Below are 26,422 nucleotides of genomic sequence, written 5' to 3' on the forward strand. Positions count from 1 at the left end.
ATTGGGCTCCAGGTTTAGCCCCCCCCCAACCCTATCTCCCAGGCAGCCCCTCGCACGGCGGCTCCCGGGCGCCATGCGTCACGCGCGGTGACTTTGCCGGACACTTCAGGTGAGAGCTCAGGGGGGCTGATTAGAGGGAGCCCAGAGCTAATCCCCTTTCAGCACAGCCCAGCCCTGCAATTTCCTAATGGCCCATTTTCCTAACTAGGCCAGAGACACCTGCCAGCCCATTTCCTGCACAGCCGGAGCGACTGTTTGTCAACAGGCGAGGGAGGTGGGGAAAGCAGCTTCTCGACGCACCCCGTCACCCGCACCCCATCACATCCCGTCACCCTCACACACCCCGTCACCTGCACCTCATCACACCCCATCATCCTCACACACCCTGTCACCCCATCCCTTCCTGTCACCCTCATACACCCTATCATATCCCATCATCCTCATCACACCCCATCACCCTCACACACCGTCACCCCATCCCATCCCGTCACCCTCACACACCCTGTCACCTGCACCTCATCATCCTCACACACCCTGTCACCCCATCCCATCACCTCACACACCCCATCACCCGCACCTCATCACACCCCATCACCCTCACACACCCTGTCACCCCATCACATCCCGTCACCCTCACACACCCCGTCACCTGCATCTCATCACACCCCATCATCCTCACACACCCTGTCACCCCATCCCTTCCTGTCACCCTCATACACCCTATCATATCCCATCATCCTCATCACACCCCATCACCCTCACACACCGTCACCCCATCCCATCCCGTCACCCTCACACACCCTGTCACCTGCACCTCATCATCCTCACACACCCTGTCACCCCATCCCATCACCTCACACACCCCATCACCCGCACCTCATCACACCCCATCACCCTCACACACCCTGTCACCCCATCCCATCCCGTCACCCTCACATACCCCGTCACCCGCACCTCATCATCCTCACACACCCTGTCACCCCATCCCATCACCTCACACACCCCATCACCCGCACCTCAACACACCCCATCACCCTCACACACCCTGTCACCCCATCCCATCCCATCACCCTCACATACCCCGTCACCCGCACCTCATATCCTCACACACCCTGTCACCCCATCCCATCACCCTCACACACCCCATCACCCACACCTCATCACACCCCATCATTCTCACGCACCCTGTCACCCCATCCCATCCCCCTCACACACACCGTCATCTGCACACACATCCCATCACCTTCACACACATCCCGTCACCCCATCACATCCCATCACCCCCCATCATCCTCACACACCCTGTCACCCCATCCCGTCACCCTCACAGACCCCATCACCCGCACCCCATCATCCTCACACACCCCGTCACCTGCATTCATCCCGTCACCTGCACACACATCCCGTCACCTTCACACACATCCCATCACCCCATCACATCACCCTCATACACCCTATCACATCCCATCATCCTCATCACACCCCATCACCTGCACACAACCTGTCACCTACATTCACCCCGGCACCTGTACACACACCCCGTTACTCGCACCTCATCACATCCTGTCACCTTCACACACCCCATCAGCTGCACCTCATCACATCCCCATCACTCTCACACATCACGTCACCCGCATTCACTCCGTCACCCACACCTTGTCACACCCCATGGTCCGCACACACCCTGTCACCCACATTCACCCTGACACCTGTACAAACACCCTGTCACCCGCACCCCATCACATCACCTTCACACACCCCGTCACCTGTACTCCATCGCATCCTGTCACTTGCATTCACCCCATCACCCGCATCCCATCACACCGTCATCCACACCTCATCATACCCCATCACCCTCATAAACCCCATCACCCGCATTCAGCCCGTCACTTGTGCACACATCCTGCTACCCACACCCCATCACCCTCACACACCCCGTCACCTGCACCTTATCACATCCCGTCACCCGCACTCTGTCACCTGCATCTCAGCACATCCTGTTACCCTCGCACATCCCATCACCTGCACTCTATCACACTCAACACCTGCACTCATTCCATCACCCGCACACACCCCATCACCCATACCTCATCACACCCCGTCACTCACACATACACCATCACCCGCAGCCTATCGTCTACACCATGTCACACAGCCACACTGTCACCCATAGTCTGTTGCCTACACTGCATCACCCACACCTGATTAACTACACCCTGTCACCTACACTGCATCACCTACAGTGTCACACCCACACTGTCACCTACACTACATCACACACACCGTCACTTACACTGCATCACTCGCACACACTGTCACCCACACCCTATTGCCTACACAGCGTCACCTATACAACCTCCCACTATTACCTACAAAAAATCAACTACACCATGTCACACACACACCTGCACCCTGTCACCTACACTGTGTTAGCTACACAGCTTCTCGCACACCATCAGCCACACCCTATTTCCTACACCATGTCACCAACACCCTATCGCTACACTCTGTTACTCCATCCCATGCACACACATATCACCTACACCCAACACCTATACCATGTCACCTGCACCACATCCCACACATCTACACTGCGCCCTGTCGCTCTGCCCCATCATATGCAGCTATCATGCGCACAGGTACAGGATCACCCGCACCCTCGCACTTACACCATATCCCCGACACTCAATCACCCACACGCCATCACACTCACCCCATATCACCTCCACTGCACCATGCCACCCCCCGTCTCACCCGCACTGTATCACCGTCACCTACCCTCTTATTGCAGACACAACCATAGACCAACAGCGACATTCCTCACTTGTGCCATATCACCTTCACCAACAGTACCCCCTGTCCTGCACCCCAACTCCTCCATCCCATCACACGCACCCCAACGGCTACCCAATGTCGCACGCACTGTCGACTACACCCCATCCCTTACCCCTCACTACACACATCACCTACACCATACCACACACCCCGACAGTGACATCTACAGACCAACAGCTACACCTCATCCCATCTACACACGTTGACATTTATGTACCAACACCCCCATACACCCCATCATGCCCTGACACGATGTCCCATCAGCTATACACACTAACACTGACACCACATCATGGACATGTTGACAGCATCTCCACGCTGACAGCTATACCCGATCACACTCTGACCTGACACCTATGCCTCATGGCATGCACACATCTACACCCCCTTACCCCAACACCTACGCAGACTGACACAACCCCATTGCCCTGACAAAAACACCCTGCCACACACACAACAACCCAGTGCCAACACCTACCCTGCAACAAATCTTCACATACCCTGATACAATCCCAACAGTTACACTCCAACACCCACTCAGACACAACAGCTGCACCCCATCAGACAGACACCTGCACCCACAGCACACTGTCACTGACCCCCAGTGCAACCCCAGCACCTACACACTGACATGCTTACATCCCTTCACACACACAACCCAACAGCTACAGTCCAACAGCCCCTCGGACACACAGACACAATGGATACACTCCAAAACGCGCCCACAGACTCCCACAACCCCAAGACACCACAACGTACACACCCAGCAACAGTGCACCCACACACATGAACCCCACAACACAATACTGAGTCCCCTCTGAGTACCACCAAGACCTACACCTCATAACACAACCGCGCCCCTAACAGAAACCCAACCCCTGGCCTCCAACACATCCGCTGCCTGTGCACCATCAAACTGCCCTCGCTCCCAGATTGGCACACACATTCACCTTGCTAACACCCCAAATCCACCTTGCAACACCCCGCACCCCAAACTAGCCCCAGGGCGGGAACTGGCTGGCTCAGGGGGGCGACGAATGGGGCTGAGCCGGCTCCCATCTGGCCTCAGGACAGGGACTGGCTGGCTCAGGGGGGTAGGGAATGGGGCAGGGGCCTCTCCCCTCTGAGGGGTGCCAGCTCCCCCCCGGCCCCGGGGGGAGCTGGCTGGCTCGGGGGGTGAAGAAGGGGGAGGGGCAGAGCCCGGTTAGGATGAGGTGCGAATTGGGTCAGGCCTGGACCTGGCTGTTATATCACTGGGGCAGGCGCGGGGTCCGCTGTAGGTCAGGGCTTGGCGCCAACTAGGGCACTCAGCTGGGCGGGGGGGGCAGGCTCAAGGCTGGCGCTGGGAGTGGGGGGCACATCCTTTACCCCCATGTTGACCCCTCGCGCCCCACATCACCCAGGTCCCCCACTCGGTTACCCCCAGGGGTGTGGTACGTGGTGGGGGAGGGAAGCCCCATTGTCCAGGGCTGGGGGAGCTGCCCCCATCCCGGTCCCGTATAAATAGCCCCAATGGAGCCTTAATTGCTAATTAGGGCTAACGGAGGGATCAGGGAGGATTAAGAAGGGACCGGTACCGCTAGGCACCCCCTCGGAGCGGGGGAGGGAGCGAGGACTGGACCCCTATATACCCCCAACACAGGCATGGGGTGGGCATTGTTGGGCCCCCTCAGAGGGCAATGCCCCCCCGGTGCCCCTCTGCCCCATCCTCTGCCGCCCAGTGCCCCCTACCACCTCCCCATGGGGCATACTGAGAACTGCGGTCCCCAATGGCCCTTCGCTAGGGGGGCTCTGGGTTCCGCCCCTCCCCCGCTGCCCCCTCCTCTCCCCCCAGCTCTTCCCCCTCCCTCCTGCACTAATCCCCCCAGGTGCTCTGTGTGCTGAGCTGATGGGAGGTGACACCCCCCCGCCCCCCTAATCCCAGGATTTTCGGGTCGCTCCGGGGGAGTCTGATTAAAGGAAACTGGAAAGTTTAATCTCCTGGGTGCGGAAAAGGGGCCGTGCTGGGCAGGGAGCAGAGCTGGGGCACTGAGCGGAGCTGGGACCGGGACCCCAGTGCCCCCCGGGCACCACCCAGGGCTGGCGCTGCGGGACCCAAGTGCACACGCGTGAGTCCTCGGGCACAGGGAAGCCAGGGGGCTCGGGCGGGGGGCTGGGATATTCGTGCCATGCACCGGGGGGAGCCGCTGGGATGCTCGTGCCACGCACCGGGGGGGCGGCAGCTCTGGGATATTCGTGCCACACACTAGGGGAGTCGGCTCTGGGAAGGTCGTGCCACGCACCGGGGGGTGGCAGCTCTGGGATGGTTGTGCCATGTACTGGGGGGTGGGGGCTCTGGGACACTCATGCGCAATGTCTGTGGGTTGGGTCCTGGGTCCCAGACACGCATGTGATGATCCGGGGGGGGTGGTGGTCAGGGGGACTCTGGGGGGACGAGGGGTCAGGGCGCTGGTGGGGGGCAGGGTTGGCAGGTGGGGGGGGCTCTGTCCCCTCTTGCCATGCCAAGGGGCCATGGTGGTGACTGAACGGGGTCTCCCCTCTTCTCTCTCCCCTTTCCCATGAAGGAGTCGGGGGGGCAGGCCAGGAGCCCCCCCAGCGCCGGGGGGCTGGAGCCATGCCCTGCGCAGACGGAGCACGAGGCAGATAAGTACCCAGGGAAGGGAGCTCCAGGGGGCTGGGGCAGGCATTGGCGGTCTCAAGTGGGTGGAGTGGATTGGGGTGGTGAGGTGCTGGGGGCTGCGTGAGGAGTGCAGGGTGCATGGGGGGATTTGGGGGGCTGGTGCCTTGTCCCCCATCTCTGGGGCGTTCACCAGGAATTCCGCTAGTTCTGAACTATTTACACTTGAAAAAAGTTCACTACTAGCAGAACTCGGGTGCGCGCCCCCCAACATCGCAGTGGGGCAGGGCACCGGAGGGACAGAGGACCATGGGGGGCAGGGCACTGGGGGGATTGCAGAGGGGCAGGACACCAGGGAGGAAATGTGGGACCCCGGGAGGGGCAGGACACCAGGGGTCCATGGGGGGCAGGGCACGGGAGGATGAGGGCCATGGGGGGGGCAGGGCACTGGGGACAATGGAGGCCATGGGGGGGCAGGATACCAGGGGTCCGTGGGGGGCAGGGGGACCGTGGAGCCGGGGGAGGGGCACTACAGTAGAGCACTGGGCAAGGTGGGGGAGTTTCAAGGTGCCAAGTGCCCCCCCTTGTCTCCAGCGCCTCCCCCCGGTCCTTGGGGCTCACATCAAGGCCCTGTGGTGGGGCTGCTGCTGCCCCCCCGGGCAGGACCCCCCCCCGGCTCCCGCGCTGCCCCCCCCGGCTAATAAAGAGCCTGGACGCTGGGAACTGAAGGTGCATTTCCAGTATGTGTATTTATTTACCTGAGTGATGCAGCGGGGGGGGGGGGGGGGGGTTAAATTACAGCCCCGGGGGCTGTAATTAGCGCAGGGGGTAATTAATTACAGCCATGGGGGGTAATTAGAGCAGGGGGGGAAATAGTCAGGCTCATATTTACAATATACAACAGTCATGTGGCCCCCTGTCGGGTCTGTCACTGGGGGGCCAGGAGGGACCAAGGGAGTGGGATCGGGGGGGCTCGGTCTCTTGGGGGCCGGGGTCGAGGGACCCGGGTTCAACTGGGTGGGGGCACTGCTAGCGAGGGGGGGCTGCGAGTGGCCCAGAGCCCCACCCACCCAGCTTATAGCCCCTGCCCCGGCCGAGCCCAGCGCGCCTGGGGTCCCACAGGGCATGCTGGGATATCTCGTCTCGTCCCCCCCGAGCAGGGCATGCTGGGATATCTCAGACACCCCCCGCTCCCCCCAGAGCAGGGCATGCTGGAATATCTCAGACACCCCCCTCCCAGAGCAGGGCATGCTGGGATATCTCAGACACCCCCCCCGAGCAGGGCATGCTGGGATATCTCAGACACCCCCCCCCGAGCAGGGCATGCTGGGATATCTCAGAAACCCCCTGCCCCCCCCAGAGCAGGGCATGCTGGAATATCTCAGACACCCCCCTCCCAGAGCAGGGCATGCTGGGATATCTCAGACACCCCTCCCGAGCAGGGCATGCTGGGATATCTCGGGGCCCCCCAGAGCAGGGCATGCTGGGATATCTCAGACACACCCCCCCAGAGCAGGGCCTGCTGGGATATCTCGGGGCCCCCCAGAGCAGGGCATGCTGGGATATCTCAGACACCCCCCCCGCCCCCGAACAGAGCATGCTGGGATATCTCGGGGCCCCCCAGAGCAGAGCATGCTGGGATATCTCAGACACCCCCCAACCAGAGCAGGGCATGCTAGAATATCTCAAACACCCCCCCGCCCCCGAACAGAGCATGCTGGGATATCTCAGGTCCCCCCAGAGCAGAGCATGCTGTGATATACCAAGGCCCTCCCAGAGCAGAGCATTCTGGGATATCTCAGACACCCCCCCCCCCCGAGCAGTGCATGCTGGGATATCTCAGACACCCCCCTCCCAGAGCAGGGCATGCTGGGATATCTCAGACACCCCCCCCCACCCGAGCAGGGCATGCTGGGGTGTCCAGGGCTACGCCGGGGACACCTGGCTGGAGGAGACGGAGGAGACCTGGGTGGCCTGCGAGGACCCCGAGACGTCGTCGTCCTCCCCGAAGGGGCTGCGGCCGCAGAACACCAGCTTCAGCATGCAGGAGCGGAACTGCAAGAGAGGGGGGTGAGCGTGGGGGGCGCCCCACAGCTCGGGCAGGGGGCAGAGCCCCAACTAACTCCACCCCTCTCTTTTCTGCCAGCTCACTTCCTGGCGCGTCCCTGATCCCAGCCCCCTCTGCCCCTCATTGCCCTTCAGCCTGCTCCCCACACCCCATCCCGGCCCGGCCCCATCCCGGCCCGGCGCCGACCTGCTTGTTCATGAAGACGTAGATGACGGGGTTGTAGACGGTGGAGGCCTTGGAGAAGACGGAGGGCACGGAGGCCAGGCGCACGTCAAAGGGCTCCCCACGGTGCGTCACGACCCACAGCGCGAAGGAGGCGTAGGGCAGCCAGCACACCAGGAACCCGGCCACCATCACCACCACCATCTTGGTCACCTCCCGCTCGGCCTTCTGCGTCGTGGCCGACTGCTCCTGCTGCTTGGCCACCTGCGGGGGCAGAGGGGATTGGGTGGGGCGCGCCCTCCTCCGTGGGGCACAGCAGCCACTGCCTGGGGCCTGCACTCATCCGTGGGGCACAGCTGTGCCCCACCCGAATCGGCGTGGGAGATGGCCGGCCACTGCAGTAGGACCCACTCTAGCCACAGCACAGGGACCCACCCTCAGTCATGTTGGGTGGCCATATCAGTAGGACCTACCCTAATCCACATGTGGCAGCCGTATTGTCGGGATCCTCTCTAACCTACACGGGACACAGACGGGGCAGGGCAGCCATTTTTGTGGCACCCACCTTACAGTCCACTGGGCGGCATGGAACTCACGGGCTGTACATATTGGTAGGACCCACCCTAATCCCTGTGGGAACACAGCCAGGGGGTGCCCGTGCAGGTGGCACCCGCCCTCACCACACCGGCATGCGGATGGTGCAAGGTGGCCATATTGGTGGGACTCACACAAACCCACACAGTTTTGGGGTGGCCAGGGAGGCAAATCATTCTGTGCCATGCGGGGGAACGCCATATTGGGGGGACCCCCCTTATCTTTTGACACCTTGGGGACAGCTCGGGGGGGCAGAGGTTCAGAATACTGGTGGTACCCACCCAAGCCCATATGGAAGGGAGTCCGAGGGGGGGGAAGGGGCGTGTCCCGGCTCTGTGTGTCCCCCCCCACTGTATAAAGCTCCAATAAAGCCGACTCCCCCCAAAGTCGCCCTGTCCCTGTCCGTGTCACACCAGTTTGGTCCTCCCCATAGCCCCCAGCTGGGGAGCCACTGCCCCACGCGCTGCCTGCCCCAGGGGCGCCCAATGGCTTTCCCAGCACTGTGACCCCCCGCAGGTTCCCCGTGGCTGCAGGGCAATGTGGAGGGTCCCCGTGGAAGGGAAGGGGCCAGGGCGGTCCCCATGGTGGGGAGGTTGGGGGGTCCCCATACTGGTGGGAGGAAGGGGGTGAGGGTGTCCCTATGCCGGGGGTCCCTGCAGAGACAGAGGGACAGGTACTGGTGGGTGGGCAGGGATGGAGGGGGGACCCTACGCCAGTGGGGTGCAGAAAGGGTCTCTGGGCTGGCAGGAGTCAGGTGTCCCCTTGGTGGCAGGAGGGAGTTGGGGTTCCCCATTGGCAGTGGGGTGCTCATGGCAGCGGGATGTGACTAGTGGCGGGGGCAGTCGAGGAGTATCTGTGCTGGCAGGAGTTGGGGGGCCCTGTGGCAAGAGGGCAGTCGGGGGGGGCCCGTGGCGGCAGGAGGGGACTCAGGGAGCCCTGTGCCAGCAGGAGGGATGTTGGGGGCCCCAGGACAGCAGGAGGGGATGAGGCAGCAGGAGGGAAGTCAGGGACTCAGGGGGGCCCTGTGCTGGCAGAAAGGGAGTCGGGCGGACCATGGCAGCGGGAGGGGATGGGGGGCCCGGGGCAGCGGGAGGGGAGTTGGGGGGGTCCCAGGGCAGCGGGAGGGGATGGGGGGCCCGGGGCAGCGGGAGGGGAGTTGGGGGGGGTCCCAGGGCAGCGGGAGGGGATGGGGGGCCCGGGGCAGCGGGAGGGGAGTCGGGGGGCCCGTGCAGGGGCACTCACAGCGCGCAGCGTCAGCAGCAGGCGGCCGTAGGAGAAGACGATGACGCTGAGGGGGACCCCGAAGCAGAAGCAGAAGAGGAAGATCACGTAGGACTCGTTGTTCCACTTGTTGCTGGTCGTGTACCAGTCGGGGCCGCACGAGCACTGGAGCCCCTCGGGGATGTACCTGGGGGGGATGCAGACCCCTGCTAGCCCAGCCCCGCCGGCGCCCCTCACTCCCGACCCACAGCCCCTGCTAGCCCAGCCCAGCCCCCCAGCCCCGCCGGCGCCCTTCACTCCCGACCCGCAGCCCCTGCTAGCCCAGCCCCGCCGGCGCCCCTCACTCCCGACCCGCAGCCCCCTGCTAGCCCAGCCCCGCCGGCGCCCCTCACTCCCAACCCACAGCCCCTGCTAGCCCAGCCCCACCGGCGCCCCACACTCCCGACCCGCAGCCCCCTGCTAGCCCAGCCCCGCCGGCGCCCCTCACTCCCGACCCACAGCCCCTGCTAGCCCAGCCCAGCCCCCCGGCCCCGCCGGCGCCCTTCACTCCCGACCCGCAGCCCCTGCTAGCCCAGCCCCGCCGGCGCCCCTCACTCCCGACCCGCAGCCCCTGCTAGCCCAGCCCCGCCGGCGCCCCTCACTCCCGACCCGCAGCCCCTGCTAGCCCAGCCCTGCCCCCCAGCCCCGCCGGTGCCCCTCACTCCCGACCCGCAGCCCCTGCTAGCCCAGCCCTGCCCCCCAGCGCCCCTCACTCCCGACCCGCAGCCCCTGCTAGCCCAGCCCAGCCCCGCCGGTGCCCCTCACTCCCGATCCACAGCCCCTGCTAGCCCAGCCCTGCCCCGCCAGTGCCCCTCACTCCCGATCCACAGCCCCTGCTAGCCCAGTCCTGCCCCCCAGCCCCGCCAGCGCCCCTCACTTCCGACCCGCAGCCCCTGCTAGCCCAGCCCTGCCCCCCAGCCCCGCCGGCACCCCTCACTCCCGACCCGCAGCCTCTGCTAGCCCAGCCCTGCCGGCACCCCTCACTCCTGACCCACAGCCCCCTGCTAGCCTAGCCCTGCCCCCCAGCCCTGACGGTGCCCCTCACTCCCGACCCGCAGCCCCCTGCTAGCCCAGCCCCGCCGGCGCCCTTCACTCCCGACCCGCAGCCCCTGCTAGCCCAGCCCTGCCCCCCAGCGCCCCTCACTCCCGACCCGCAGCCCCTGCTAGCCCAGCCCAGCCCCGCCGGTGCCCCTCACTCCCGATCCACAGCCCCTGCTAGCCCAGCCCTGCCCCGCCGGCGCCCCTCACTCCCGACCCGCAGCCCCTGCTAGCCCAGCCCTGCCCCCCAGCCCCGCCGGTGCCCCTCACTCCCGACCCGCAGCCCCTGCTAGCCCAGCCCTGCCCCCCAGCGCCCCTCACTCCCGACCCGCAGCCCCTGCTAGCCCAGCCCAGCCCCGCCGGTGCCCCTCACTCCGGATCCACAGCCCCTGCTAGCCCAGCCCTGCCCCGCCAGTGCCCCTCACTCCCGATCCACAGCCCCTGCTAGCCCAGTCCTGCCCCCCAGCCCCGCCAGCGCCCCTCACTCCTGACACGCAACCCCCTGCTAGCCCCGCCCTGCCGGCGCCCCTCACTCCCGACCCGCAGCCCCCTGCTAGCCCAGCCCTGCCCCCCAGCCCCGCCGGCGCCCCTCACTTCCGACCCGCAGCCCCTGCTAGTCCAGCCCTGCCCCCCAGCCCCGCCGGCACCCCTCACTCCCGACCCGCAGCCTCTGCTAGCCCAGCCCTGCCGGCACCCCTCACTCCTGACCCACAGCCCCCTGCTAGCCTAGCCCTGCCCCCCAGCCCTGACGGTGCCCCTCACTCCCGACCCACAGACCCTGCTAGCCCGGCCCTGCCCCCCACACTCCTCTCAGCTCTGCCGGTGCCCCTCACTCCCGACCCGCAGTCCCTGCCAGCCCAGCCTGGGCTCCCCCCGCTGACCCCTACCGGCTCCATCCAAAGAGGGGGGGTGCAGAAGCCACGAGGCCGAAGACCCAGGTGAGGAGGCAGCCGATGATGGCGTGGGTGCCGCGGAACGTGAAGTTCCCCAGGGGTTTGCAGATCACCAGAAATCGCTCGAAGGCCACGACGGCCAGAGACCAGAGACTCACCATGCCTGAGGTGGAGAGGCTGAGACCAGCGGGGCAGCAGGGATCCCATCCACCCCCAACCCCCTGCCTTCGACCCACAGCCCCCTGCCAGCCTGGCCCTGCCCCCAGTCCTACTGGTGCCCCTCACTCCTGACCTGCAGCCTCCTGCTAGCCCAGCCCTGCCCCCCCCCCAGCTCTGCCGGTGCCCCTTACTCCCGACCGCAGCCCCACTCACCCCCCAGTGTGGCGGCGAACCCCTCGATCTTGCAGGCCATCGGGCCCAGGGCGAAGTACATCTGGGAGAAGCTATAGAAGGCCGTGGTGGTGCCCACGGAGATCACCAGCAGGTTGGCCACGGCCAGGTTGACCAGGATGTAGTTGAGGTGGGAGCGCAGCTTCTTGTACTTGGCAGTGCAGAAGACGGTGAGGACGTTGATGGGCACGCCCAGCACAATGAGCAGGAACATGAAGGCCGACATGCCCATGAAGATGACTGGGCTGCCCAGGTGTGTCTGCGGCACCAGGAACGGGCTCAGCGCCGTCAGATTGTTTGTGTCCAGAGGCACCGGGATGAAAAAATCCTCCGGGAGGTCATCCCGCAAGTCGCGGGTCTTGTGCATGGCTGGCGGGAAGGGGTGGCCGAGACGGGCAGGGAGCAGTGACGGAAGGCGTGTTTGTGGGGATGGATGCGGGGCAGTGGGTGGATGGAGAGGCTACAGGATGTATGGAGGCGTGTTAAGGGAAAGAGAGACAGTGGATGGGGATGGATAGATAGATGGATGGGATGGATGGGGATAGATAGATAGAGGGGGTGTCTGAGGGTAGAGAGATAGATAGATAGAGAGGATGTCTGGGGATAGATAGATAGATAGATAGATAGATAGATAGATAGATAGATAGATGGGTGCGTGGGGATAGATTAGATAGATAGATAGATAGATAGATAGATAGATAGATAGGGTATCTGGGGGTAGAGAGATAGAGAGATGTGGTCTCGGGATAGATAGACGGATGGATGGACAGACACACAACCAGCTAGCAGCTGGGGCACCGGCGGGAAGGAAGGAACTCAGTGGCTGCGGACGGAGAGGTAGCGTCCCTGCGCCCACGCGCTGCCCAGCCCTGTGTCACTGTGGCACCAGTGGGCCCCAGGGCACTCAGACGGGCGGGGGGGCCATGACGGGCGGCGGCGAATGGTGGAGGGGCTGAGAGAGGGGTCTTTTATACCCTAGGGAGTCAGGGGGTGCCCTGGGCTGCGTGGGGAGGGGCAGTGGGATCTGTCTTTGCCCCAGTTAACACTGGCTCCTTCCTTAATCGCCCCTAAAACTGGAAAGCTCAGCTGAGCCCGGCTCATCCCCTGGCAGCGCTGTGCCCAGCACAGCCCAAGGGCTGCAAAGACGGGCTTAGCCGCCGAGCCAAGCAGCTTTGCCAAAGACTAATCACGCCCAAGCCCCGATTAAGCCCTGGCTTTGCAGGGGAGGGAACATGGGGGGTGAGTCAGAGACCCACCAGGGCCGAACTCCTACTAACAGGGCCCTGGAGGAGAAAGGGTTAATGGGAGACCCTCCAGGACCCCCCAAACCTCCACTCCCCAACCCTGCCCCATCCCTCAGCTCTGCCGGTGCCCCTCACTCCCGACCCGCAGCTCCCTGCCCTCCCAGCCCTGCCGGTGCCCCTCACTCCCGACCCACAGCCCCTGCCAGCCCACCCTGCCGGTGCCCCTCACTCCCGACCCGCAGCCCCATCCCCTCAGCTCTGCCGGTGCCCCTCACTCCCAACCCACAGCCCCTGCCAGCCCACCCTGCCGGTGCCCCTCACTCCCGACCCGCAGCCCCTGCTAGCCGGGCCCTGGCATGTATCTGCCTGGTCCTGTTGCCAGGGCTATGGCTCTGTGGGTCCCAGGCTATGAGACACGGTAGGGGGTGGAGAGGCCTAGCTGCCCAAGGTCCCCAGCATGAACTCACAGGGACGGACGATAAATGGGATGGACGTCCCCCTTCGCAGAGCCATCTGGCCGTCCCTCATCCTCGACAGCAACCCGCCAGCCCCTTGGCAAAGCGAGCGCGGGCATCCTGCGACTGCGCCCAGCGCTGGAGCCTCAGGGGAGCGAACAGAACACACCCAGCTCCCCCCAGCTCCTGGCTGTCAGAGGCTGGGGTCACCCCGGGCAGCGGGCTGTGCCTGGCCATTGTGGCTATGGGCAGCACTGGGCCTGTTCCCCAGGCAGGTCGCTATTCCTTCTGCCCAGCCACACCTGCACAATGTCTTGTGGCGGGGAGTTCCGCAGGCTGACCGTGCACGGGGTGGGCAAGTGTTTCCTGCTGTTCACATTCTCGGGCGAGCCTGGTGCACCCGCGTCCCGCCTCGGGGCTGGTAACTGCTCGCCCCATCCCAGGGGTCTTCTGCAACGTGCCGGAGCCCCCTGTGCTGAACAGTCAGCCCCGCCGTGCAATGGGCCCTGCCCCACCACCTGACCCACACTGCCATCTGTCCGCCCGCCCCGCGATCCGCCCCGCCCCACACTGCGGTCTGCCCGCCCGCCCCACGATCTGCCCCGCCCCACACTGTGGTCTGCCCGCCCGTCCCGCGATCCGCCCCGCCCCACACTGCCGTCTGCCCGCCTGTCCTGCGATCCGCCCCGCCCACACTGTCGTCTCCCCGCCCGCCCCGCGATCCGCCCCGCACTCCCATCTGGCCGCCCCACCCACACTGCGGTCTGCCCGCCCGCCCCGCGATCCGCCCCGCCCCACACTGCCGTCTGCCCGCCTGTCCTGCGATCCGCCCCGCCCCACACTGCCGTCTCCCCGCCTGCCCCATGATCCACCCTGCCCCGCACTGCTGTCTGCCCGCCCTCCCTGCGATCCGCCCCGCACTGCCATCTGGCCGCCCAGCCCACACTGCCGTCTGACCGCCCGTCCCGCGATCCTCCCCGCCCCGCACTGCCATCTGCCCACCCGCCCCACCCACATTGCTGTCTGCCGGCCCGCCCCGTGATCCGCCCCGCCCACACTACCGTCTGCCCGCCCGCCCCGCGATCCGCCCTGCACTGCCGTCTGCCCGCCCGCCCCATGATCCACCCCGCCCCGCACTGCTGTCTGTCCGCCCCGCAATCCGCCCCACACTGCCATCTGCCCGCCCGCCCCGCGATCCGCCCCGCCTCAAACTGCCGTCTGCCCGCCCACCCTGCGATCCGCCCCGCCCCACACTGCCGTCTGCCCGCCCGCCCCGCCTCAAACTGACGTCTGCCCGCCCACCCCGCGATCCGCCCCGCCCCACACTGCTGTCTGCCCACCAGTCCCGCAATCCGCCCCGTCCCGCACTGCCGTCTGCCCGCCCGCCCCATGATCCACCCTGCCCCGCACTGCCGTCTGCCCGCTCGCCCCGCACACACTGCCGTCTGCCCGCCCGCCCCATGATCCACCCCGCCCCGCACTGCCGTCTGCCCGCCCACCCCATGATCCACCCCGCCCCACACTGCTGTCTGCCAACCCGTCCAACAATCCGCCTGGTCCTGCACTGCCGTCTGTCCGCTCCGCAATCCGCCCCACACTGCCATCTGCCCGCCCGCCCTGCGATCCGCCCTGCCCCACACTGCCATCTGCCCGCCCGCCCCCCCCACGATCTGCCCCACACTGCCGTCTCCCGCCCGCCCCACAATCTGCCCCGCATTGCCACCAACCCACCCCACGATCTGCCCTGCCCCACACTGCCATCTGCCCACCCGTCCCACAATCCGCTCCGCCCCACCCTGCCATCTGCCCGTCCGCTCCATGATCCGCCCCGCCCCAAACTGCCATCTGCTTGCCTGCTCCGCCCCACACTGCCATCTGCCCGCCCGCCCCGCGATCCACCCCGCCCCACACTGCCGTCTGCCCGCCCGCCCAGCGATCCGGCCCACCCCACACTGCCGTCTGCCCGCCCGCCCGCCCCGCGATCTGCCCTGCCTGAACTGCCGGCCCGCCCCACGATCCGTCCCATCCATGATCCGTCCCTCCCCACACTGCCACCTTCCCGCCCCACAATCCGATCTGCCCCACATTGCTGTCTGCCCGCCCCGCCCCGCGATCAGTCCCTCCTCGCCATCCAACCTGTGATTAATGTGCCACCAAGCCCGTGCCCCCCTCACACCTTTTCTGCTGTTCTGGGCTCTGCACAGCTGGCAACGTGCCACTAGATGGCACCACGACACCACGAATCCTGGTGCCACAGAAGTGGGGGGTGGGATGGGACTACATCTCCCAGGAGCCTTTGCAGGGGGGTAATTTGGAGCTGCAATCAGCACTTACACCCCTTCCCCCTCTGACAACGTGCCCAGGCCCTGCTGCCCCACAGGAGAGCCATGGGCCAAATCCCCATAGAAGCTGGGGGGGATCACCTCAAGGAGCCGGGATTAGGGCTAAATCGGGAGTTTCTGCTGATAGGGATTAGCGGCAGTGCGTGGGGCACAGAGTGGGCTGAGCTCCCTGCCACGAGCCCCAGCCTACCCAGAGCTGGGGGAGCCCAGCGCCAAGCTAGCAGGGGCTGCAGGTTGGGAGTGAGGGGCACTGGCAGAGCTGTGGGGGGGCAGAGCTGGGCTAGCAGGGGCTGCGGGTCGGGAGTGAGGGGAATCGGCAGGGTTGGGCTAGCAGGGGGCTGTGGGTCAGGAGTGAGGGGCATCGGCAGAGCTGGTGGGAGCAGGGCTGGGCTAGCAGGGGGCTGCAGGTCGGGAGTGAGGGGCACTGGCAGAGCTGGTGGGGGCAGGGTTGGGCTGGGCTTGTAGGGGGCTGTAGGTCAGGGAGTTGGGACTGAGTCTATTTGGGGTCACCACCCTTCCGTCCCTGCTGCACCATCCCCCATGGCATGGTGACCCCATGCCCCACATTCCCAGGCTCTGGATGAAGGGGTAGGATGCCACTTTTAGCAGCTTTCGTCAGCCCGGGGGGGGGGGGAGAGGGGCTGGGCAGGGATCCAACGAAATCAGGGCAGGATGCATCCCCCTCCAAACTGAGGGGGGTGTAAATCCAGGCAGCCCCGCCTTACGGGCCCCTGGGCCAATCCTGAAGCTGGCCACCCCGGCCAGGCCCTGACACCCAGGCACCAGGATGGGGAGATGTGAGTGAGGGGGGGTTATAATCCCTGTGTTCCCCCTGCCGTGGGGACAGAGAGCACAGGCAGAAATTAAAGTCGGGGGGGATTAGCTCGCAACAGCTGTTGTGAGGCCAATTAAAGCTCAGCTCATCTTGCCAAGCGCTTCCGGGGGGGGGGGGGGAGAGTGGGCAGCCCCCCCCCCATCCACCTGGGACAGGGACGGGGGCTGGCCGGCTGAGGGGGACAGGCAATGGGACACGGGGCCTTTCCTCTCTGGGGGGTGTTGGTTGGGGGATACATTGGGGTGTGGGGCTAAAGGCATCTGGGGCAGCTGCACTGTCTGAGGACACGGATGGTTGCCCCCACTCCCGTCCCGGAGCCAGGGACAGAGCCCAGGAGTCCTGGCTCCCAGTCCCCCCTGTCATTCTCCCCCTTTGCCCCAACTCCTCACGCCTTAGCCAAGCATGGCCCATATACCCGCTTAGGGCCCATGTTCCGATTGGGACAGCGGAGCCCTCTGCTGGTGGGCTTGGGTTATTACCGACCAGGACGGGCACCTCCTGGAGGTTGGCGTCTCTGAGCTAGACAAGGTGGCACGTTGAGGTGTCTGTACAGGTGTTGGCATCCCTGATAGTCCAATCAGCGGGTGCCACAGCTGGGGGGCTGGGTTTCTCCTGCATTGGCAGGATGGCCTCAGCCCCCCATAACCACAGGTGGCACAAAGTGGTGTCCGAGGCCCACCCTCTGAGGTTGGGGCAGTTGGGGGCGGGGGGCAGCCTTGGCAGGACTATGAGGCCTTGAGCCAGGGCTGATGGAAGGGATGGGGCAGAGCTATCGTGGCTGTGAGGCCAGGGCAGGGTGTGCAGGGGTGGTCTGGGTGTGACCCGAGAGTCATGGGGAACTTGCAGAGTACTGGGGAGGAGGGGACGTGGTGGATTGAGTGGGTGGCTCTGGCTGGGGGGGTGGTTGTGGGAGAGCAGCCTTGATATGACTGCAGCTATGTTGGGGGGCTGGGGACTGCATTGCCCTGATGGGGTGGCCATGTTCGATAGCCTGGGGCGGCCCTGGCGTAACAGGGCAGCCATGTTGGGGGGAGCCGGGGTGGCCTTGGTGTGACACGGCAGCCATGTTGGGGGGAGCTGGGGTGGCCTTGGTGTGACTGGGTGACCTTATTGGAGGGACCCAGGGTGGCCTTGGCGTGACGGGGCGGCCACTTTGGAGGGCCCGGGGTAGCCTTGGTGGCCATGTTGGGGGGAGCCAGGACTGCCTGAGCATGCTGCGGTGGCCTGGACATGATGGGACAGCCATGTTGGGGGAAGCCAGGGCAGCCTTGGTGTGACTGGGGGGGCGATGTTAGGGGCCCAGGGCGGCCATGTTGGGGGGCCCAGGGCAGCCTTCTCTGACTGGGTGGCCACGGAGTGGGTGTGGCAATAGCCACACAGGAGTTGGTGACTGAGGAGGAGCGGCAGGGAGGTGCTGTGGGTGAGGCAGTGGCCCCGCCTGCGCCGCGAAAAGCCGCTGGAAGGAGGGGGTTGTGGTGACGGTTAAAGGGAAAAACCGTTAAAACCGTTAAATTTCAAACCTCCGTAGTCTGAGGCCGCTCCCCGCCCCTTTGGAAAGTGACCGATGGGCCCCTGGACCAATGGGCGAGAAGAGGGGCAGCCGGGGCCCAATCAGGATCCGCGCGCGCTTCCTCAGCCCCGCCCTCTTTAGAACGTTGTAACTGACAGCGCTTCGCGCCAATTCCAACGGCCGCCGGGAGCGCGCCGGCCCCGCCCGTCGGGTCCAACGGCACAGGCCAATGAGCGAGCGGCGGCGCTGTGAGCGACAGCATTGTCGTCCAATGGCAGTGGAGGGGCGGGTCCCGTCGCTCCGGGTTTCCTCTCCGGCTCGGTCTATTCCCCCCCCGCCCCCCCTCATTCCCCGCGGGTTCTTCGCTGCGAAGAAAATGGCGGCGGCGCCGAGCGGAGACGAGGAGAGATTGTGAGTGGCCGGGGGCGGGAGGGGAGAGGCGGAGACGGGACCATTCGCCCCCCTTCCGCGGGGGGGAGTGGGACGGGCCCATCCCGCGGGCCCCGCGCCAGGAGAGGAGGGGGAGCGCGCGCGCGGGGGGCTGCGGCTGTTGGTTCCTTCCCGCTCGCGGTGGCCCCTCCTCCCCCTCCCCTTCGCGCGCGCCCGGGGGGTCCCGAGTGCGTCACAGCGGCCCCCTCTGCCCGGGGCGGGGCCGCCCCTCACCTGGGGGCTGGGGGGAGGGAGGTCAAAGAGCAGTTCGCGCCAACCTGACCCCCTCGCGCTAACCTAGTCCCCCCAGTGCCAACGGCCCGGCTCGCGCCAACCCCTCACCCAGAGCTGACCCCCCCCCGCCTACGGGCCGGCTCGCGCCAACTCCCCCCCCCCCACCCCCACCCCCGACCTGCCAGGCTCCCGCCAGACAACACCCCCCAGGCCCGACTCGCGCCAACCCCCTCAGTGCCGCCCGGTCCGGCCCGACTCGCGCCAACCCCCTCAGTGCCGCCCGGTCCGGCCCGACTCGCGCCAACCCCCTCAGTGCCGCCCGGTCCGGCCCGACTCGCGCCAACCCCCTCAGTGCCGCCCGGTCCGGCCCGACTCGCGCCAACCCCCTCAGTGCCGCCCGGTCCGGCCCGACTCGCGCCAACCCCCTCAGTGCCGCCCGGTCCGGCCCGACTCGCGCCAACCCCCTCAGTGCCGCCCGGCCCGACTCGCGCCAACCCCCTCAGTGCCGCCCGGCCCGACTCGCGCCAACCCCCTCAGTGCCGCCCGGCCCGACTCGCGCCAACCCCCTCAGTGCCGCCCGGTCCGGCCCGACTCGCGCCAACCCCCTCAGTGCCGCCCGGTCCGGCCCGACTCGCGCCAACCCCCTCAGTGCCGCCCGGTCCGGCCCGACTCGCGCCAACCCCCTCAGTGCCGCCCGGTCCGGCCCGACTCGCGCCAACCCCCTCAGTGCCGCCCGGCCCGACTCGCGCCAACCCCCTCAGTGCCGCCCGGCCCGACTCGCGCCAACCCCCTCAGTGCCGCCCGGCCCGACTCGCGCCAACCCCCTCAGTGCCGCCCGGTCCGGCCCGACTCGCGCCAACCCCCTCAGTGCCGCCCGGTCCGGCCCGACTCGCGCCAACCCCCTCAGTGCCGCCCGGTCCGGCCCGACTCGCGCCAACCCCCTCAGTGCCGCCCGGTCCGGCCCGACTCGCGCCAACCCCCTCAGTGCCGCCCGGTCCGGCCCGACTCGCGCCAACCCCCTCAGTGCCGCCCGGCCCGACTCGCGCCAACCCCCTCAGTGCCGCCCGGCCCGACTCGCGCCAACCCCCTCAGTGCCGCCCGGCCCGACTCGCGCCAACCCCCTCAGTGCCGCCCGGTCCGGCCCGACTCGCGCCAACCCCCTCAGTGCCGCCCGGTCCGGCCCGACTCGCGCCAACCCCCTCAGTGCCGCCCGGTCCGGCCCGACTCGCGCCAACCCCCTCAGTGCCGCCCGGTCCGGCCCGACTCGCGCCAACCCCCTCAGTGCCGCCCGGTCCGGCCCGACTCGCGCCAACCCCCTCAGTGCCCCCTGGCCCGGCCCGACTCGCGCCAACCCCCTCAGTGCCCCCTGGCCCGGCCCGACTCGCGCCAACCCCCTCAGTGCCCCCTGGCCCGGCCCGACTCGCGCCAACCCCCTCAGTGCCGCCCGGTCCGGCCCGACTCGCGCCAACCCCCTCAGTGCCGCCCGGTCCGGCCCGACTCGCGCCAACCCCCTCAGTGCCGCCCGGTCCGGCCCGACTCGCGCCAACCCCCTCAGTGCCGCCCGGTCCGGCCCGACTCGCGCCAACCCCCTCAGTGCCGCCCGGTCCGGCCCGACTCGCGCCAACCCCCTCAGTGCCGCCCGGTCCGGCCCGACTCGCGCCAACCCCCTCAGTGCCGCCCGGTCCGGCCCGACTCGCGCCAACCCCCTCAGTGCCGCCCGGTCCGGCCCGACTCGCGCCAAGCCCCTCAGTGCCGCCCGGTCCGGCCCGACTCGCGCCAAGCCCCTCAGTGCCGCCCGGTCCGGCCCGACTCGCGCCAAGCCCCTCAGTGCCGCCCGGTCCGGCCCGACTCGCGCCAAGCCCCTCAGTGCCGCCCGGTCCGGCCCGACTCGCGCCAAGCCCCTCAGTGCCGCCCGGTCCGGCCCGACTCGCGCCAAGCCCCTCAGTGCCGCCCGGTCCGGCCCGACTCGCGCCAAGCCCCTCAGTGCCGCCCGGTCCGGCCCGACTCGCGCCAAGCCCCTCAGTGCCGCCCGGTCCGGCCCGACTCGCGCCAAGCCCCTCAGTGCCGCCCGGTCCGGCCCGACTCGCGCCAAGCCCCTCAGTGCCGCCCGGTCCGGCCCGACTCGCGCCAAGCCCCTCAGTGCCGCCCGGTCCGGCCCGACTCGCGCCAAGCCCCTCAGTGCCCCCCGGTCCGGCCCGACTCGCGCCAACCCCCTCAGTGCCCCCCGGCCCGACTCGCGCCAACCCCCTCAGTGCCCCCCGGCCCGGCCCGACTCGCGCCAACCCCCTCAGTGCCCCCCGGCCCGGCCCGACTCGCGCCAACCCCCTCAGTGCCCCCCGGCCCGGCCCGACTCGCGCCAACCCCCTCAGTGCCCCCCGGCCCGGCCCGACTCGCGCCAACCCCCTCAGTGCCCCCCGGCCCGGCCCGACTCGCGCCAACCCCCTCAGTGCCCCCTGGCCCGGCCCGACTCGCGCCAACCCCCTCAGTGCCCCCTGGCCCGGCCCGACTCGCGCCAACCCCTCACCCAGAGCTGACCCCCCCCCGCCTACGGGCCGGCTCGCGCCAACTCCCCCCCCCACCCCCCGACCTGCCAGGCTCCCGCCAGACAACACCCCCCAGGCCCGACTCGCGCCAACCCCCTCAGTGCCCCCCGGCCCGGCCCGACTCGCGCCAACCCCCTCAGTGCCCCCCGGCCCGGCCCGACTCGCGCCAACCCCCTCAGTGCCGCCCGGCCCGACTCGCGCCAACCCCCTCAGTGCCGCCCCGGCCCGGCCCGACTCGCGCCAACCCCCTCAGTGCCGCCCCGGCCCGGCCCGACTCGCGCCAACCCCCTCAGTGCCGCCCCGGCCCGGCCCGACTCGCGCCAACCCCCTCAGTGCCGCCCCGGCCCGGCCCGACTCGCGCCAACCCCCTCAGTGCCGCCCCGGCCCGGCCCGACTCGCGCCAACCCCCTCAGTGCCGGCCCGGCCCGACTCGCGCCAACCCCCTCAGTGCCGTCCGGCCCGGCCCGACTCGCGCCAACCCCCTCAGTGCCGTCCGGCCCAACTCGCGCCAACCCCCTCAGTGCTCCCTGGCCCGACTCGCGCCAACCCCCTCAGTGCCACCCCGGCCCGGCCCGACTCGCGCCAACCCCCTCAGTGCCGTCCAGCCCAACTCGCGCCAACCCCCTCAGTGCCATCCGGCCCGACTCGCGCCAACCTCGTCAGTGCCGTCCGGCCCTGCCTGGCCCGACTCGCGCCAACCCCCTCAGTGCCACCCGACTCGTGCCAACCCCCTCAGTGCTGTCCGGCCCGGCCTGGCCCGACTCGCGCCAACCCCCTCAGTGCCGGCCGGCCCGACTCGCGCCAACCCCCTCAGTGCCCCCCCGGCCTGGCCCGACTCATGCCAACTCCCTCACTGCCCCCCCGGCCTGGCCCGACTCGCGCCAACCCCCTCAGTGCCGGCCCGGCCCGACTCGCGCCAAGCCCCTCAGTGCCCTCCCGGCCCGACTCGCGCCAATCCCCTCAGTGCCACTCAACTCGCGCCAATCCCCTCAGTGCCCCTCGGCCCGACTCGCGCCAATCCCCTCAGTGCCCCCTGGCCCGGCCCGACTCGCGCCAACCCCCTCAGTGCCCCCCGGCCCGACTCGCGCCAACCGCCTCAGTACCGGCCGGCCCGACTCGTGCCAACACCCTCAATGCCCCGCCCGGCCCGGCTCGCGCCAACCCCCTCAGTGCCCCCCTGGCCCAGCCCGACTCGCGCCAACCCCCTCAGTGCCGGCCGGCCCGACTCGCGCCAACCCCCTCAGTGCCCCCCCGGCCTGGCCCGACTCACGCCAACTCCCTCACTGCCCCCCCGGCCTGGCCCGACTCGCGCCAACCCCCTCAGTGCCGGCCCGGCCCGACTCGCGCCAAGCCCCTCAGTGCCCTCCCGGCCCGACTCGCGCCAATCCCCTCAGTGCCACTCAACTCGCGCCAATCCCCTCAGTGCCCCCTGGCCCGGCCCGACTCGCGCCAACCCCCTCAGTGCCCCCCGGCCCGACTCGCGCCAACCGCCTCAGTACCGGCCGGCCCGACTCGTGCCAACACCCTCAATGCCCCGCCCGGCCCGGCTCGCGCCAACCCCCTCAGTGCCCCCCTGGCCCAGCCCGACTCGCGCCAACCCGCTCAGTGCCACCCGGCCCCCGCCAACCCCCTCAGTGCCGCCTGGCCTGACCCGCGCCCACCCCCTCAGTGCTGCCCCGGCCCAGCCCGACTCGCGCCCACCCCCTCAGTGCCACCCGGCCTGGCCTGCGCCAACCCCCCCCCCCCGTGTCGACTCCCCTTGCCTACTACACGCCAATCTCCTCGGTGCCGACCCACCCGGCTCACGTTAATCCCCGCAGTCCAGCTCACGCCAGCCCTCTAGTTCAGATCCCCTCGGCCTAGCCCATGCCAACCCCTGACTAAGCTCACGCCAACCTGGCCACCTACCACCAAGTCCTTAGTGCTGACGCCCCCAGCCCGGCTCATGCCAAGCCCCCTCGGAGGTGTTGATGTGAGCAGCACCATTCTAGTACCACTCACACCAACCACCCCATGTGGCCCAGCCCCCTTTCATGCCAACACTTCCCCTTGGCACCCCTCATGCCAACCTGGTGTTCCTCTGGGTCCCTCTTGTGACAACTCCCAGCTCTGTCTTGCCCCCCACTCACACCAGCCCCTTCACTCCAGAGCCACTCAGGCCCGCTCCCCCAGAGCCATCCCACTAGCACCAGTTCCTCCCCGCAGTGCTGCCCCATTACTGCTCACGCCAGCCCCCCCGCACAGAATTGTGATGCTGTTCTGTTTCCACTCACACCAACTCTACTGATGGCAACTTTGTTTCCTTGGCATTATGGTGCCCCCCACCTGTGCCAGCTCCCCCAGTACTGTAATGCTGCACGGCGTGGCTCACGCCAACCCCTCCTGTCCCTCCTGGGCACCAAGTTGCTGCCCAATTCCCTTTCACACCAAGTCCTGTGATGCCACCCCAGCCCCTGCTCGTTGCCAGCTCCCTTGCCATCATGGTATTGTCCTGGCTCCACTCAAGCCAACCACACGCCCAGGTCAGCCCCTTTCTTCTCATGCTGACCCCTTTCCCGCCCACACTCAACCGCTGGGTGCCCAGGGGCTGCCTAGGCTGTGCTTATGTCACCCCTTTGGTCTTTTGGATACGCCCGCCACGGCGCCGAGTTACTGCCCCAGTCCTGCTCAGGCCAGCCCCCTAGCATGCCTCTGCCCAAACTCGCGCTCACACCAGCTCCAGCCTCGAGGTGCTGCAGACTCACGCCAGTCTCCCCAGTATTGCGGGCTCACATTAACCCCGTAACACCGCCGTGCCACCCCGGCTGTGCCCATGCTCACCCCACCCACACCGGGGCCCCAAAGTGCCGTGGCCTGCATGCTCATGCAAACGCCTCACCTCCCCACTCAAGCCAGCCCAGCGAGTCATGGCACGCTCACGCTAAGGCATTATTGCTGGGCAGCGTCAAGTCCCAAGCACCAGACATTGTCCATCTCATGCCAACTCCTGCAGCGTCCCAGCCGTGTCGTCCCCTCGCACTCCCACCAGCCCCTCTGGTAATCCCAGTGCAGACCCTCACCTGAGCCCTGTCCGCTGGGGTCACCTTCATGACGTTTTCCCTCGGGCATAAATTGTTCACGCCGAGCTCCTGGCTTCAGGCTTCCTCTTCCACTGGTTTTTCCTACGCTTATGTGTACTGCGGGGACACCTCCTGTGCCGGTCCTGACAGGATCGCTCTGTTTACCCGACTAAATCGCGGGAATTTTGCAGGAGGGGATTGTTTGAGTGTGAAACTCATAGGACATGAACTGTCGCTCCTTGCATGGCATCGGAATGGGGCATACAGGAACCGGGATCACCAATGGAGACAGAAAAGCAGCCGTCTCTGGGGAGATACTTACTCTGAGAGTGCAATAGGAGTTACGCTCGCAACTAGCACGAGCCACCTGGATTACCTGGGAGTTTGGGTTACTCGGGGTCTGGTGAATCCAGGCGTGTGTGGAATCGAGGTGGTATTAACGTCTAGTCTGTACCAAGGGCCCAGATCAGGGTGGGAATGATTTGCATAGCTGTTGCTGTGCATTGTTAGCGCTGTGGGGCTGAGACTGTGTCGTTCTGAGCAGCTTTCGTTAGTGACTATGGATCAACGTTGAGCATTGATGCGATTGGCAGAAGATCATGTAAGAAGCTGTTCTTCTGAGCTGTGAGTATGAAGAGATGTTCACTCCCATGCGACCGTTAAGCTTAAATATTTTGAATTGGCTTTTAGGGAACTGGCCTGAAGCTGCGCCGGGAGGAAATGGTTACAGGCGGGGTGGTTTTCGAAGGGGACAGGACCTGAATTGGCTGTGGAAGCCCGGTTTTATGGAGACTGATCTCTTATTTGGCAAAAACCTGCCGGTCAGCCCCTAGCTGGCTGCATCCGTTTCGTTTTGATGTCAAGTTACGTTTTGACGCTGCGTCGTGGAGATACGGTGTCCAAAGAGGAACCAGTTGGTCAACCAAAGCGCTGATGGTGCTGGGTCACGGGTGCGGGAGGGCCTAGAGGTTACTATACCTGGGAGCGGGGATCCTGGATTAACACCCTGGGCTGGGCCAGACCCATTCATTGTTAGCGTGACCCTCTGTCTGCTAGCTTAGCCCCGGAGGTTTTAATGCCTGTGGAGAAGGGATCTGAGTGTTGGCACAATGTCCCGAGTGCCTGAGATGGGCAGGGTCGTGGTTTCTTTGGGCTGCGAGAGGTCCAGCCACTCATAACAGCTTAGGTAGCACTAAAGGAAAGCAGTTGGCAAAACCCCCGAAGCAGGAGCCATCAACTCGCACCCCCCCCCCCACTCCAGCCCATGTTTGCCACACGCTCTTAAGGGGCGTTTGAAAGGGAGGTCATTGAAATGTTACATCCCGTCTCTGAGAGGCAGAGGCACAGGCGGGGGCCAGCAGCTGTGTTCCTGGTGGGCTGTTTGTTGTCTGTCTCAGCAGGGGTGTACACTGCAGCTTGCCCAGTGTCTACCCCAAAGGTACCAAAACCAGATCTGTGTAAAAATCCCAAACTCTTTTGCCCCTGCCCAAATCTGGGGTCTCTTGAGGGTTTGTGCTGCTGCGGATCAGGTTTCTCTGGACTCGTGAGGACTGGAAATTGCTTGAAGTCTGACCTTCTGCCCATACTCAAATGACCCCCAGAGCTGGGGCTTTGGGGAGAAAACCCACCATGTGTCACGAGACTTGTGATGAATTGGCTACGCTAGTTGGGTGGGTTAGGACCCGCCCAGAGCAGCGGGCTCCCACCAGGGGACCCCAATCCAGGTTGAGGGGTGCCTGTGCTATGCCTGGTGTGACGAGGGTCCCCGATGTTTGTCAGCAGAAACGAGGGGACTCCCAATCTCTGATGTTGATCCATCATCTGACTTGATGGGGGACCCCCAATCTTGGCGAGTGCAGGCTTGCTCTGACAACTGCTGTAATAGCCGTGATCGATAAGAGGATGTGCCTTAGG

The 26,422-nt window shown here is 66.7% G+C and overlaps 2 protein-coding genes across 2 annotated transcripts in view; one reads left to right on the top strand and one right to left on the bottom strand.

Annotated features, from left to right (window-relative positions):
* Positions 1 to 7,371: 7,371 nt before the first annotated feature.
* On the bottom strand, positions 7,372 to 12,492 carry LOC128829493 (blue-sensitive opsin-like). Its single transcript, XM_054014945.1, has 5 exons — positions 11,840 to 12,492; positions 11,462 to 11,630; positions 9,519 to 9,684; positions 7,707 to 7,946; positions 7,372 to 7,507 (listed from the first exon to the last, which is right to left on the bottom strand). Exons 1-5 carry the CDS (start codon positions 12,222 to 12,224, stop codon positions 7,379 to 7,381), a joined length of 1,089 nt encoding a protein of 362 aa, XP_053870920.1. The 5' UTR covers positions 12,225 to 12,492; the 3' UTR covers positions 7,372 to 7,378.
* A 6,107-nt stretch (positions 12,493 to 18,599) lies between these two features.
* The window catches only part of MECP2 (methyl-CpG binding protein 2), a 28,283-nt gene continuing 20,460 nt past the window's right edge, over positions 18,600 to 26,422 (top strand). Inside the window, 1 exon segment of the mRNA XM_054014890.1 lies at positions 18,600 to 18,654. Coding sequence (XP_053870865.1) covers positions 18,620 to 18,654 — 35 coding nt within the window. The 5' untranslated portion in view covers positions 18,600 to 18,619.

This window comes from Malaclemys terrapin (genome assembly GCF_027887155.1).
Source record: "Malaclemys terrapin pileata isolate rMalTer1 chromosome 20 unlocalized genomic scaffold, rMalTer1.hap1 SUPER_20_unloc_1, whole genome shotgun sequence".
NCBI classification, from domain to species: Eukaryota; Metazoa; Chordata; order Testudines; family Emydidae; genus Malaclemys; species Malaclemys terrapin.

Bases quoted from the DNA above. Each gene is read 5' to 3' on its own strand.
- LOC128829493 (XM_054014945.1), bottom strand. From the start codon at position 12,224: ATGCACAAGACCCGCGACTTGCGGGATGACCTCCCGGAGGATTTTTTC. The intron at 11,631-11,839 runs GTGAGTGGGGCT...TCTCCACCTCAG, and splicing joins GTTCGCCGCCACACTGGGGG to GCATGGTGAGTCTCTGGTCT. The intron at 7,947-9,518 runs GTGAGTGCCCCT...CTGCCCCCGCAG, and splicing joins TGCTGCTGACGCTGCGCGCT to GTGGCCAAGCAGCAGGAGCA.